Source organism: Arachis hypogaea, chromosome 20 (genome assembly GCF_003086295.3).
Source record: "Arachis hypogaea cultivar Tifrunner chromosome 20, arahy.Tifrunner.gnm2.J5K5, whole genome shotgun sequence".
Taxonomy (NCBI): domain Eukaryota; kingdom Viridiplantae; phylum Streptophyta; class Magnoliopsida; order Fabales; family Fabaceae; genus Arachis; species Arachis hypogaea.
In genome coordinates, this window is record NC_092055.1 from 97,720,504 (window position 1) to 97,736,115 (window position 15,612).

A 15,612-nucleotide genomic window follows, 5' to 3' on the forward strand; every position below is an offset into this window, starting at 1 on the left:
AAAAAATAAAGAATATTTTTATATTTTCAATTAATCAGCAATTTATTTACATTTATATTTATAAGAATTTTACTTACAATAAACATATATTTTACAAATATGAATCAATTCAGTTTGTATTCATAATTTTTCAAAATTTATATGCATAAATTAATAAAACTTATTTATTAAAGACAATTTAATATTTATAATAATCAAATAATAATTAAAAATATTAAAAAATACTGACCTAAGAGTTTTTCTTTATTTTTTCTCAAAATATATTTTTAATTTTATAGAACTTTATTTATACTTAAATTTTTTTTTCAAACACCTACAATTTTAAAAAATGATTTTTTTTCTTAATTTTTTTCACTATGACCCACGTATAAAGATAAGGATGATAATATTATAAAATAAAACAAAATTAAGCCAAATTCTTTAAATAAAACTTTTTAATTTAGTTCCAATGCCGAACGGTAGTCTGGGGCGATGTCTTGAATTCCGAAAATATCCCAATTTGAAATTCGATCCTACTATTTAAACTGAGACTGCATCCCCCACTTTCTCCCTCACCCATTCTAAATTCTCTCCATTTCGAATTGATCAAGTCGGTGACAACACCAGAACGCTGCTTGTGTTCGGTGTTAATGGCAGTGAAAAGGAAGAAAACGGAGTCGTGCAATTCGAGCGGGAAAAGGGGGGAAGCCAATGAAAAGAAGCAGAAGAAGAAGGAGGCTTCTCCTTCTCCACCAACACCACCACTACGAGAACGAGATGATGGAACACCAGTGAGGGCCATTGCTTGTCTCAAAATGCACCATGATATGAAGCGATTCGAGGAAACCGATGATTGCTTCATCCTTGGATTCGATCCTTACGAGCCTGTTTCCCTCTCGCAAGATGACGGCGTCGATATCTCTGTTGTTGCTGAAAAGGGACAGGTATAACTACAACCTAGTCTTCTGTTTGACTCTCACTTGAATCTGTGTTTTATGTTTGGATTGTTTGACTATTTCGAAAAGGTTTTGATTTTGATTTGTGCAGATTTACGTGAAGGTATAAAATGAGTTCAATTTTTAAGTTCAAAACGTTTAGTAATGAGATAAACATGGATTCTTTTTGAGATGCTGGTTGTGAAAGATTTCCAAGATTTTTATTTCTGATAACAGTAAATAAGGGCATGTAATTTGCAAATTCTTGTACTGCTATAAATCTCATATTCTCATCTTATTTAATTGACTGCCCTAATTGATGTCTTGTTTAATGTTATTTCAATACTTGACAACATATAGTGCAATACAATAATCCCATACTATCAATTGCAATCCTTCTAGATAGCAACTTGGATATCTAGATTCTCGAATAAATGATATATTATGGTCATAACAAACAGGTGGCTTGTAGAGATTACCCGCATTCAAGACATCTGTGTATCAAGTTTCCATTCAAGACAACATCTCACGAGAAACACTGTGAATTGGTAATGCAACTTGCTCTTTTCAAAATAAAATACTACTATTAGTTCAATTTTATCCCATAAATCACATTGTGAGAATAACTTGATTTGAAATTTGGCTCCATCATGCAGTGCTACTGTTATGTCTGTGATATTACTGCACCTTGTAAATACTGGAGGACCATTGAGGGTCATTGCCATGCAGAGAATACCACTGTCTGGAAGGATGTAAGGCAGGGTATGAGGCACAGCAAACGTAATTCACAGAGGTCAAATGGTATTTGATGTATTATGCAGCTGTCAAACTCTACCTTAGAATTTGTCATTATGGTGGGTTCCCTGTAATTTTGGGATCTAGGGTACAGGATGGGATGTATAAGGTTCTCCCTCAAGATATGATTTCTAATCCTAATATGAAAAGTTGGTATGATATATATCAGGGTCTCAAGTTATATTCTTGTGCTTATATAGAGGTGTAGTATAAATCTTAGACTGAATGCCAAAGCATTATAAAATGAAAAATGTTATGCATAGAATATATCATGATGAAATGTGGTATTCAGTTGGATTAAGTTTATATCTCATGTAACATTTTACTTTTTGGTATACAACACAACTCAAGATAGATTTCAAGACTATAATTGATTTTAACATTAGGAGCACTGTCACACGAAATAAAGCTGCTTTACTTAAATGTTATATATCAATATAAAATATAAGATTTAGAGCATTTTATATTGGTAATATTTTGTTTCGGATAAACTTTATGTTGACTAAGTCTAAAAATGGTTTTTGAGATTAACCGCATGTATCTAAGTGGTCATTGATATTTCAATTGCACTATTTATATTTTGAGATAGAGTTGGGGGTTCACACTAGTCTTGAGGTCCATTTCCAACCATAACTCAAGCTCCATTTCTGACAATGACTCACTAAATGGAGTGATGAGTTGGTAGATGACAATGGAATTTTTTAGGATTGGTATTTCTATCTCTATTTAGAGTAAACTACCATTTCTACCCACGAAAGTTGAAAACGCTGATACATCTACCCATAAAAAAAAAGAAAGTTACTATTTGTACCCATAAAACATGAGTTCCATATAACAAAATTATTCGAACACTAAAAAATCACATAAAAATCCCAAATTACCCTTATCATCATCTGCATCATCTTTTCCCCTCCACCATTACCACCATTAACCCCATCATCTCTCTCTCTTTCCTTTCATTTTCTGAGCTCGTCGCCGTCGCCAGAGTCCGTCAACTTTGCCAACTCCTTCCTCTCTCTCTCTTTCTCTCTCTTTCCTTTTGTATTTTGCTTCTCTCTCTTCTACTTCTTCGAATAATGGTTGCGTGATGTAGGTTCAATGGTCTCTGGGTTTGTAGACTGGGGAAGAGCGGGTGGAACTACGGACTGGACAGGGGCTGGAGCTCTGTGTCAACGAGAGATGGAAGGCTAGCTGGAACGGGTTGGGACAGCGGTAGTGATCAGACAACGGCAGTGGCTCTATGGTTGTAAAAGGCGGCGAAAACAGAAGGCGACAGTGGTCCTGGGCTCGCGGAGGTAAGGCGAGGGGAAGAAGAAGAAAGAGAGAGGGAAAGAGTGGAGGAGGAAAGAAAGGGGGGAAGGACGTGGCGGCGGCGAGTGGAGGTTGGGTGGGACTTGACAGCGCCAACGACTGTTGAGTGCTGCAGCGGTGGTTACGCAGAGGAGCTAAGAAGGGGTGAGAGAGAGGAAGAAGAGTGGAAATCAAGTGAGGGGGAACATTTTGATGTTCGCCGGTGGTGGTGCGGTGGTCTCAGATAATTTACTTTTTCTATTGTTGTTATTGTTGCTTTATGTGAAGATGATAATGGAGGTATAATAGTAGTGGTGGTGATGGTAGTGATGAAGGAAATGAGGTGGTGGTGTTTTTGAATTGAGTGATGATGGTAATTAGGGTTTAGGATGGTGGTGAGAAAGAATTTCGGTGGTAGGTTTGGGATTGGAAAAGTGGTGGTGTGGAGTAAGTGGTAGTGGTGGGGTAATTTGGAAATTTCAAATAATATTTTTGGATTTGGATAGTTTTGTTAGCAAAAGTTTATATTTCATGGGTATAAATGGTAATTTCCTTCTTCTATGAATGGATATGTCAGCGTTTTCAACTTTCATGGGTACAAATGGTAGTTATTCCTCTATTTATCATGATGCTCCTTAAAGGAAAAGTCTAGGGGCCAGCAACTTTTCCAAATTCTGGCCAGCATGTAACCAGCAAAGAAAAGTGAACCATTTGATGAAATCTCACACCATTAAAATCATTATTGATAACTATTTAATGCCTACAAATCACAAAAGTTACTGGCCCCAAGCACTCCTCCTCCTTAAAAATCACGAATTTCTATTTATCGATCTCCATGAAGATAGCAGATTCTCTCAGAGATCCATGAGTCCTAATTGATTTTTTTAACAAATAAAATCCTCAAAGCAAGACACAAAATAATTAACATAACATAATATAATTTAACATAATTTAACTTAAAAGATAAAAATTCATAATTTATTCATTGAAAAACACAAAATAAAGTTAAAGTATAATATAAAAATATATTCATATCATTTAAAGGTTAAATCATTTTAAACATGTAAAATTATTCATGTATTTTATTTTTATCAAATTTCTATGATAATATTGTCTAGATCTCATATTACCAAATCCAATAATAACTAGAATTATAATTTTAGACTACTATATAAATGGAATTGAGGATTATATTGTTATTTTACGTCATAGAAGTTTTCTCATTCTTGTTCTTATTTATTCTTAAAGACGAGTACCCATTTTTCGTGGAGACTTGATGAATTTTTGTTTTTGTCCCTGTCATTAATAATACCAGTAGATATTCATTTTAATGTGTTTTTCTCGCCATCTCTAATCATCATTGTCACGTCAGACACTACAACAGTTATTTGATGTGATAAATGAATATTGATGACCCAATATAGTCCCTAATCTTTTTATAATCCTAAGTACAGTGAATCCTCTCTAAACCCTAAATTGAATCAATTTGTGTTTTATACTTGTTCATACTATGATATTGAAAACGTATGTATGTACAGGTGGGTGGTTGTTTTAAATGTTGTTTCATGTGTAAGTTCATAAGGTCTTTTATTTTCTTTGTTCCTTAAACTACACGCTCTCATCTCCTTTGTCGACGGTGTCCTCTTTCCCTTCTACTTTTTCTCTTTAAAAACCCAAATCCATCACACGACATGCAGAAAACCTCCACCTCCTCGTCAAAACGAAACCCGACTCCAGCTCGAGTCATCTGTCTTACTAACCGACTCTTTAGCTGCCACCACCACACTCTCTTTGTCCAAACGGCGGAGAGACTTTTTTCAGGAAGAGCGAAAAGAACTCAAAAATACATAAACAATAGCGCAAAAGAGAATTCGAGCTCCTTGCTGCCTAACTCCCATCCTTATCATGGTTCCAAAACTGAAAGGATATATTAAGAATGAAGAAACTATAGGAAGCACAAGTATAAAACGCAAACTGATTAAAGATGGAATTTAGAGAAGATTCACTACATTAAAGGCTATAAAAAGGATTAAGGCTATATTAGGTCACCAACATTCACTTGCCATATAAGGTCGTTGTAGTGCTGGCGTGGAAGTAATAATATCATCTCATAATTGTGTTTAGTGATTCATTACCGAGAAGGGCTTTAGGACTACTTTAGTGCAATTAGAATCTCTAAATAATGGATGTACGCAACCAATTTTAGGGACATTTTGGAGCTTTAGTTCTCTAAGTTAGTAATGACAGTACTATAATATTAGTAGTGATGTGAAAAAGAAAAGAGTGAAACCTCATCTTGACCTCTGGTGATTTCACAAAAATCCCTATTCGCACCCTAAATAAAGTTTAATGTCATCACGACTCCTATCATTCACTTCTGTTAGACATTATGTATAACATCCTAATTACTCTAAGTCTTACCTCATGTCATAAAACAAAGATTAATCAAATGTTACGACAATTCTAAGACTTATATAAAGGATTAGTAATACGAGGAGCCCGATGAAGAAATAAGCTAAAAAGCAGAGTTTCAAAAGCGCAAAACGTTCACACGAAGCTACAAGCATAAAGGTACAAGATATAGATATAAGATAATAGGGCATAGGTAGATATAAGAGTATAGTAATCATAAGATACTAGCTTCAGTCCACGAATTTCGGCTGACTAGTTATATACAGACATACAGAATTTTGAAAGTTACAACAGTATACAACATATCTCTCTCAAAGTAAGCCTCTAAGGTAAATATAAATACAAAAGTGAGAGTACTGAAGAAAAGTAATCAAAAGATTCCAAAAGATAATCAAGATCCTCCACTCTGTCTCCATCTTGCAACTCACCGAGGTGGGTTACGACCTGCATCTGAAAAACAACAACAAAATATGGTATGAGAACTGGAGGTTCTCAGTATGGTAATAATGCCCAGTAACGTAAGATATAAGATTTCGGGACGCCAGAGGTAATCCTACAACTTCATATCAATCATAATATTCAAGCTTAAAACATAGTTAAGTTCAAGACCACCACTTAAAACCATAATGAACGGGGCATTCTTTCTTAAAGGAATTCTAATCTAACAGTCACGCCGCTGTCCCACAGCCTTCACCAGCCTAACCTCCATGCGATCCCATTGTCATCGCCTACCGATCCTCCTCAATCCCAGTAGAAAACACAAGTAATAGCAATGCAAGTAAAACACAAGTATAATCACGTATATCAAGTAATTCAAGAAACAACTAAGCATGTTATACAATTAGGCAAACAATGCAAGTCGGCAAGCAAGCAAACATATAGAATATGCACATGATGAATGCCTGCCCTATTTGGCTGTGATATCACATCGTCGGTTCAACTGCCAACCCGACACATCCCCATAGAGATGTCGCCTTTCGGTCACGAATAAAATGGGAACTCCCTGGGATATCGTTCCTGGCACACGGTCTAGGATATAGTGCCTGCACACTCTTGTGATTCTGAAAGGATGCGAGTGGGATATTCTGCCACAGACTTCACATCTCAACGTAAGCAAGATTAGCCACTGTCCTTACGCCACCGCCGCAACCTCGATAAGCGGGATTAACCACCGTCCTTGCCAAACGTATAGCGTCTCAACAATCTCAGTATAAAACAACATATCAGTGGTTTTCAAAATTTATTTTCAGTACTCAGTAAAGTCAATATTTTAACCTCGAGTCCTAGACTCGTCTCAACCATCAGTAGTCCATAATTCCACAATCCATCACACAATCATTATTACAGTACTCCGCCATCTCACCCAACTAATCCATCCTCAGTACTCCAAAAACTTAAGTCTCTGTCTTCTAGATTCATGCGGAAATTCACTAAATTAAGTTACTAACTCACCCTTAGGAGTATTAGGACCTAATTACTAGATAGTATTCCTAAACAGTACTTAAAGAATGTTTGGAAAGCTAGAGAACCTTGAAAACGAGGAAAAACGATTTTTCAGCAAAACAGGGCATCCGCCTACGCATGCATGGTGCCGTGTACACGCGGTCATTGAAATTTCCCATGTCGTGTACGCACACGTGTGCCGTGTACGCGAGGAGGCAAGGCAGGAACGATCGCCCGCGTACTAAGTCATGGGGTCGCATACGCGTGCGTGAGTTTTGGCCCATCCTGCGTACACATGCATATGCCACGTACGCATGGAGGCCAGGCAGAATTGCACGCTCGTGTATGGGGTACCCGCATACGCATACACTCCCAAAATTTGAAAATTTTGTAAAGTTGCAGAATTTAGTTTTAAACACCAAATTTAAACGTTCATAACTTCCTCTACAAAAATCTATTTTCATCAAACTTTATATCAATTTAAAACTCTTTGAATCATCTTTAATTTTAAACAAATTCCAGCCAATTTCAAAAACAGAGGCTCAAGTTATGATCCATCAAAGTTCACTAAAAACTGATTTTTACCAAAAGTTAGCTAGGTTCTCAAACTTCTAAAATTCACAATCAAGACCAATTTATCATATAACCAAAATAGTGCAATGTGCCAAAATCATGTTCATATATCTTCCAATTCATTCCACAACCTACCAATACACATTTTCATCATTTTTATCTAAAGATTCCTACTTACACATCACCACTATTCAATAATTAACAACTCAACATCAATTCAACAATCCTCAACATTCATCAATATCAACAAGCATCATAATCCATTTATCACTCCTCAAAATTATCATTATGCAACTTCAATCTCAAAATCAACAACAACACCAAAATTCAAGATCAACATTTATCATAATCATCAATTCCATCATACATAATCAATTCAATCCTATCCTATGGTCCACTAGCCTAAATGTCCAGAAATATTACATATTACATAGAGGAAACCAAAACCATACCTTGGCTGATTTACAATATGCTCTATACACTAAATTTGTGTCCAAACCAAGCCTCCAATCACAAGAATTAGCTCCCAAGGTTCCAATTCCACAACTTCAACTTCCAATTTGATTTTACACCAACAATATTTAATCTAAACCACATATATCACTACAATTAACCTCTAAACTCAAAATCTAAAAAATCCACTAGAGGGTTAGGGTTCTTACCTTCTCCAAATATCATAGGATCACAAGCCAATAATCTCTTCAAGTTAGATTGATCCTAAACACATCAAAACATCAAAATCTTAAAACCCCAAGCACTAAATTTTTGGATTTATGGAAAGAAAGGCTGAGAGAGAAATCGATACTTTTTCACCAGTTTCTTGGGTGGATTTTGTAGAGCTCTTCGTGGTAATTGCGTGGCCGTAAACGGTGCGGCAATTGGAGCTCCGTAGCTCAAGTTATGAGCTTGGGAAGTTAGAGGTGAATAGTAACAATGGAGGGTTTCTCTCCTTCTTCCCAACTCAGCTACATGTGTTGTATTTGTGGCTGAGTATGGTTCATTAATGTGTGTTATATATGTTGGACTTGGGCCCAATTTAGGTCCGGTCCAACCCGTTAGTGTTTTTAGCCTGTTTGGCCCAAATTTGAGCCAAATATTTAAAATTAGTGCCCGGTTTTCAACTTTAATTATTTCCCTAAGTTTTTCTATAGTTTTTACTGCTCTCACACAGTACTAGAAATATTTAAGCTGGTACTACCGGCTAATTTACTGGTATGCATTTTTACATAATTTTTCGCAGAAAATTACATTTTTCAACTCAAAAAAATCTACTGAGTTCAAAAATTATATTTAAATTTTCTAATTAACATTCTAAATTTTTGAATCCTATTTTGGGCAATTAGATTATTTAATTAAGCGGTTAATTAATCGCGGTTCTTACATTCTCCCTACCAAATAAGAAATTTTGTCCTCAAAATTTTGTGATTACCTGAGAATAGCTCGGGATAATCTTTTCGCATCTCGAACTCCAACTCCCAAGTATGCTCTTCCACTCCCGCTCTTCTCCAAGCCACTTTAACCAACATAACTTTCTTTCCACACAACTTCTTCATACTAGTGTCGTCAATTCGTACTAGTGTTACTGGAAAAGTCAGATTCTCCTTCAACTCAACCAACTCGGGCTCTAACACGTGAGACGTATCCGACGTGTACTTACAGAGTTGTGACATGTGGAATATCTCATGTAAGTTAGACAAACGTGGCGGCAAAGCTACTTGATATGCCACCGGCCTGACTCGCTTCAAGACTTCAAAAGGTCCAATAAACCTCGGATTCAACTTCTTAGTTTTGATCACCCTTCCAATCCCAGTTGTCGGAGTAACCCACAGAAATACATGCTCACCCAATTTAAATTCCAACAGTTTCCTTCTTTGGTCCGCTTAACTCTTCTGTTGGCTCTGTGCAGTCAAGATTCTGGCCCTAATCTGTTTGATCTTCTCAGTGGTCTCTTCCACCAAATCCGGCCCTAACATACTTGCTTCACCGGCTTCATACCAACACAGTGGAAATTGGCACTTCCGTCTATACAAAGCCTCATACAGAGCCATTCCGATGCTCACATGAAAACTGTTGTACGCAAAATCTACCAATGGCATGTAACGGTCCCAACTTCCCGGTTGATCCAAAACACATGCCCTTAGCATATCCTCCAACGTCTGAATAGTCCATTCTGACTGTCCATCCATTTGCAGAGGATATGCTGTGCTGAGACATAGTCTCATTCCGAAAGCTCTTTGGAATGCACCCAAAAACCTTGATGTGATCGGGGATTACGGTCTGACACTATCGTCTTAGGCACAACGTGCAACTTTACGATCTCCTTGATGCACAACCTCGCCAATTCCTCTAATGAGTAGTTCACTCGGAAAGGCAGAAAATGAGCGAATTTAGTTAAGCGATCCACGATCACCCAAACCGGTCACAAAATTTATTGCAATTCCTTCCCACTTCTACTGAGGAATCTCAAGTGGCTGTAACATTCCTAGCAGTCTCTAGTGCTCTATCTTCACTTCCTGACGCGTCAGACACTTAGATACAAGTGTAGCTACGTCACTTTTCATCCCAGGCCACTAGAACATCTTCTTTAAATCATGACACATCTTCGTACTACCTGGATGAATGGAGAATCCGCTGCTATGAGCTTCTGACTATAACTCTTTGATGAACCCCTTTGTATAGAATTTGGGGGTTTTATCAATATTCTATCACACTTATCCATATAAAATGCATAGTTTCATGTCTCCTTCCTAATTTTGCTTGATGATTGAAAACATGCATTTTAAGCCTTAAATATACTATATTTTTATCTCCCTCTATTACCATTCGATGTCGTGATCTGTTTGTTAAGTGATTTCAAAGTTTATAGGGGCAAGAATGGTCTAGAAGAGAGGAAGGAAGCATGCATAAGAGGAAGGAGCATGAAAAATGGAGCTTTGGAGCATTAGCATCGACGCGAACGTGTGGGAGCTTGGATTTGGGATTGGTGCGCAAAAGCTGACGGATCCGCATGGTTGGGCAGAAATCTCATCGACGTGTACGCACGCTTGACGCGTATGCATCGCTCGCAAAAACCCAGACGACGCGTACGCGTGACGCTCGGCACGTGACTTCATTAGTGAAATCGTGGCTGGCGATTTCTGAAGAGCTCCAGGCCTAATTTGAGCTGAATTCTGGAGGGAAAAGACCCAAGGGACCAAGGAGGAAAGGGAGATTCACACATTAGAGAATTTTCTAGCTAGATTTTGAGTTTATGGTTCTAGAGAGAGAAACTCTAACTTCTCTCTAGGTTTTAGCTTTCTCAATTTCAATTTCACTTGGATTCTTTGGTTAGATATGAATTTAATTCAATTTTACATTGCTCTAATTTGTAGATCTCACTCTCCTACTCTCATTTAGTGTTGTTCTTACTCTAGTTTTTTTGGATCTAGGATTTGGATATTGTTTACATTGATTTCTATTAATGCATTGAGGAATTTCATGTTCATTGTTGTTAATTGCTTTATTGTTGTTCGTTGCTTATAATAGATATCTCTAATTTTGAATTCTCTTCTCAATTGCACAATGTCTTTCATTCTTGTTCACCAAGTGTTTGAGAAAATGTCAACTATAGCTATGGAGTAGATTTTCACTCTTGGCTTGGGGGTTGGGTAATTGGAGACACTTGAATCGTCAAAGCCTTTTGTTGATTGATAATTAAAAATTGCTAACTGATTTAAATGACACTAACTCTAGTCTTTCCTTAGGATTTGACTAGGACTTGTGGACTCAAATTGATTATCTCCACTTGACTTTTCTTCATAGTTAGAGGTTAACTAAGTGGAGCAATAACCAATTCTTATCACAATTGATGGAGGCAATGAGGATAGGATTTCTAATTCTCACCCCTAGCCAAGGATTTTACATTAATTGATAGTCATTCACTTGCTAGCTTAAGTTCTTGTTTTCCTTAGTTCAATTGTTAATTTCTCATTGCTTTAATTCATGTTCATTTACTTTTTTTGTACTCAATTTCAAACTACCAATAGAACTCCTAACCAATGATGTGCATCTTAGAGCAACTCCTAGGGAGAACGACCCGGGATTTTACTCCCGGTTATTGATTTTGAATTGTGGCGACACATTTTCTAAGTTTGATGCGTTATAGCTTGTTGGTTTAGACTATACTCATGACATAATTCTATTGGAAAATTCTATACCGACAAAATATCGTGCATCAAAATGGCGCCGTTTCTGGGGAGTTGCATATGTGTGCCATGTTGTTGGTTAGTGTAAATATGTTGATATGTGAATACTTGCATTTTTTCTTGATTGTTTGCTAGTTCAATTGTTAGTTAGGATTGATTTTTGTTTAGTGCATCTTGTTGTCATGAGCTCTATGCTTCTTTCATTGAATGATACGTTCATTACCGGATCCGAGCTTAGCCCCTTTTGATCTGGAAATTGTGAGAACTATATTACATCTTAGGCAAGCTCGGAAACGGTTAGCCTTTGGAGGTGGTGAAAGGGTTCCTACCAATTCACCAACCGTACCCGAGGTTGAATCCGAAGCGTCATTTGAGGAAGAAACCATCTACTCTTCCATTGATACTACTAATACCTCTTCCATTGATCTAGGTACCGATACTATGGCCGCTCCAAGAAGAGTCACTCTTAAGGAAGCCGGTGCTCCGGACTTTGTTCTTCAACCGCTTCAAGTGCGTCATCCGGAGTTAAATACTAATTTTGAACTCAAAACCGCTTTGATTAATCTTCTACCTAAGTTCCATGGACTTCTCGCCCAAGATCCTATTAGACACCTTAGGGACTTCCAAGGTGTATGCTCAACAACTAGGCGGGAGGGTTCCGATGAGGTTGCTATTTGGTTGTTTGCCTTCCCATTCTCTCTTGAGGGAAGAGCTAAAGAGTGGTTCTACACTTTGCCCGATGAGATTGTTGGTGATTGGGATTTGCTTAGAAGAGAGTTTTTAGATAAATTCTTTCCTCCGGAGGTGACAGATAGGTTGAGGAAAGAAATTTCATGCATTGTCCAAGGTGAATTGGAAACACTTTATGAGTATTGGGAACAGTTTCGGAAGCTTCTTGACTCATGCCCTCACCACATGATTGAAACTCTAGTGTTGATTAGCTATTTTTGCCAAGGAATAAAACCTCAAGATAAGATCCTCTTGGATGCTTCAAGTAATGGTTCCTTGACAAAGTATAGAACGGCAGAGGAAGCATGGCAACTTATCACTGATTTGGCCGATTCCACCAAACATGCTAGACAAAGAAACAACCATCCAAGAGCCATAGATGAAGTTTCTTCTAGTGGTTAGACCACCGCCCTTACCAAGACCTTAGGAGAAATGGCAAATATTCTCAAGCAACTCCAACTCAATCAACAACAACCTCCACCTCCTCAACAACAACAATGTCAATAATTGGTTCCTCAACGAGTGTGTAGAATTTGCTCTTGTTACTCTCATGACACCGATGAATGCCCAAGTCTCCAAGAGGACAATACCTTGGTGGCTACCAATGCCTACTACAATCATCCAAACCAAGGTTATCACCAATAAGGAGGCAACTATAATCAAGGGGGTAACTATAATCAGGGTTGGCAAGACAATTCCAACCAAGGATGGAGGGACAACTATAATCAAGGAGGAAGGGACAATGGTGGGAACCAAAGGTGGAACAACAACAACCAACAAAATCGGTACCAACAAAACCCTCCATACCAACAGCAAAACCAAAGAAGCACCTACCAAACCTACCAACCACCTCATCAAAGGCAAGCACCTCAACTCAACCAACCACAAGTGCCCCAAATCACTTACCCTCCTTCTTCCTCCAACCAAGATGAGATACTCCGTTCTATTCTTAAAGGACAAAGAAAGTTTCAAGCCTCGTTTAACTCTAGCATCAACGGTCTTACCTCAACCATCCAAGCCCTTCTTTCCCGTATGGAACCAACCTCTACCTCTAATGTTCAACCCTTAAGCTCTAGTGCACTACCTTCTCAACCTTTACCCAACCCCAAGGGTGGCATCAATGCCATCACCTTGAGGTCTGGCACTAGATTGCAAGAGAAGGGTCCCGATGAGCCAAGTTCAAGAGATGTCACTCAAGATGATGATGTGGTGGAGGTAGAAGACATGGAAGAGGAGGATGAGGTACAAGAGGTAGTTGAAGAAGTGATTGCTCAACCAAGGAGCGGAGTTCTTAAGGATGGAAGTGTCTTGCAAGAAGCTACTCCAATTCTATTTCCCACATTGGCAAGGAAGACCAATAAGCAAGTTGAGTTAGATCCCAAGATGGTGGAGATATTCAAAAGGGTTGAGGTAACCATTCCTCTTTTTGATGCTATCCACCAAGTCCCTAAATATGCAAAGTTTCTAAAGGATTTGTGCATGAACAAGGAAAAGATCCACTAATTAGAAACTATTCCATTGGGAAGCCCAATTTCAGCTTTGATGGGTGATATACCGGAGAAGTGTGGTGACCTCGGCCCTTACCTAGTCACTTGCACCATAGATGGGATACAATTTGTTGATTGCATGTGTGATCTAGGCGCCTGTGTGAGCATTATGCCTTTGTCTATTTATAAGGTCTTGAAGCTTCCACCATTGAAACGGTTGTCTTGCTGGTTTGTTTTGGCGGATAAAAGCATAATTTCTGTAGTTGGTATTGCGGAGGATGTTCTAATGAGTATAAAGGGGTTGGTCTTTCTGATTGATTTTCATATTCTTGAGATGCCCCCTAGTGATTCCGGAAGGACTTCATCTATCTTACTTGGGAGGCCATTTTTAAAGACCTCCTGGTTCAAATTAGATACTTTTTCGGGTACCTACTCTTTTGAGATCGATGGAAGAGCGGTGAGCTTTAATCTTGATGAAGCCATGAGACATCCACCGGAGGACCATTCTACTTTCCAGTGTGATATAATTGATAATGTGGTGGCCGAAGTCTACCATGATGGTTTTGATGAGAAAAGTATGATTCAAGGTCCAAGTGTGGGGAGTTTCCATGTATGTGAAGAAGATGCCTTATCACCTCCGGTGTTGCCGGATGACCGAGTGCCAAGTCATGAACAAAATGTAGATTTGAAACCACTTCCACCCTACCTAAAATATACCTTTCTTGAAGATAACCAAAAGCTCCCAGTGATTGTTGCAAAGGAGCTCACCTCCCAACAAGAGGAGAAGTTGCTTAATATCTTGAGGAGAAACAAAAGGCTATTAGGTGGAGCTTGGCGGACTTGGTTGGCATAAGCCCTCAAGTATGTGAACACCGAATTTCCTAGAAGATGGAGCCATACCCGTTCGGCAACCTCAAAGGCATTTAAATCCCACCATTCTTGAGGTTGTGAAGAAGGAGGTCACCTGCTTGCTAGAAGCTGACATTATTTATCCGATTTCGGATAGTGAGTGGGTGAGCCCCGTGTAAGTGGTTCCAAAGAAATCCGGTGTTACTACAATCAAGAATGAGAATGGGGAGCTTATAGCTACAAGGGTCCAAAATTCATGGAGGGTCTGTATTGACTATCGGTGCTTGAACTTGGCCACTAGGAATGACCACTTTCCATTACCTTTCATCGATTAAATGCTTGATCGCTTGTCCGGTAAATCTCATTACTGTTTCTTAGATGGCTATTCTGGTTATTTTCAAATCCACATTGCTCTGGAAGATCAAGAGAAAACCACTTTCACATGCACAAGCCCCTTCAGAACATATGCATATAAGAGAATGCCATTTGGCTTGTGCAACGCACCGGCTACGTTCTAAAGGTGTATGATGAGTATATTTGCGGATCTTCTTGAGCATTGCATGGAGGTGTTTATGGATGATTTTAGTGCTTATGGGGATTCCTTTGATCTTTGTTTGGATAATCTTGCAAAAGTATTAAAAAGGTGTACTGAATCAAACCTTGTGCTTAATTTCGAAAAATGGCACTTTATGGTAAGACAAGGTATTGTTTTAGGGCACATCATCTCTAATGATGGTATTTTTGTTGATCTGGCAAAGGTCGATGTTATTTTTGGTTTGCCATACCCCTCTTCTGTGAGGGAAGTCCGTGCGTTTCTTGGTCACGCAGGTTTCTACCGGCGTTTCATCAAGGACTTTAGTAAGGTGGCACTACCTCTCTCTCGATTGTTGCAAAAGGATGTGGAATTTGATTTGAGTGAAGAGTGCATGGAGGTAT

General features: G+C 38.3%; 2 protein-coding genes across 2 annotated transcripts; both read left to right on the plus strand.

Annotated features, from left to right (window-relative positions):
* The first annotated feature begins 398 nt into the window (after positions 1 to 398).
* On the plus strand, positions 399 to 1,872 carry LOC112785235 (RPM1 interacting protein 13). The gene is made up of 3 exons (XM_025828686.2): positions 399 to 923; positions 1,376 to 1,462; positions 1,571 to 1,872. Exons 1-3 carry the CDS (start codon positions 630 to 632, stop codon positions 1,721 to 1,723), a joined length of 534 nt encoding a protein of 177 aa, XP_025684471.1. The 5' UTR covers positions 399 to 629; the 3' UTR covers positions 1,724 to 1,872.
* A 12,010-nt stretch (positions 1,873 to 13,882) lies between these two features.
* LOC112786035 (uncharacterized) lies at positions 13,883 to 14,680 on the plus strand. The gene has a single exon (XM_025829460.1). It carries the CDS (start codon positions 13,883 to 13,885, stop codon positions 14,678 to 14,680), a length of 798 nt encoding a protein of 265 aa, XP_025685245.1.
* Positions 14,681 to 15,612: the final 932 nt, after the last annotated feature.

Coding starts and splice junctions, on each gene's coding strand:
- LOC112785235 (XM_025828686.2), top strand. CDS start 630: ATGGCAGTGAAAAGGAAGAAAACGGAGTCGTGCAATTCGAGCGGGAAA. Junction 924..1,375: donor TTGTTGCTGAAAAGGGACAG/GTATAACTACAA, acceptor CATAACAAACAG/GTGGCTTGTAGAGATTACCC. Junction 1,463..1,570: donor ACGAGAAACACTGTGAATTG/GTAATGCAACTT, acceptor TCCATCATGCAG/TGCTACTGTTATGTCTGTGA.
- LOC112786035 (XM_025829460.1), top strand. CDS start 13,883: ATGGGTGATATACCGGAGAAGTGTGGTGACCTCGGCCCTTACCTAGTC.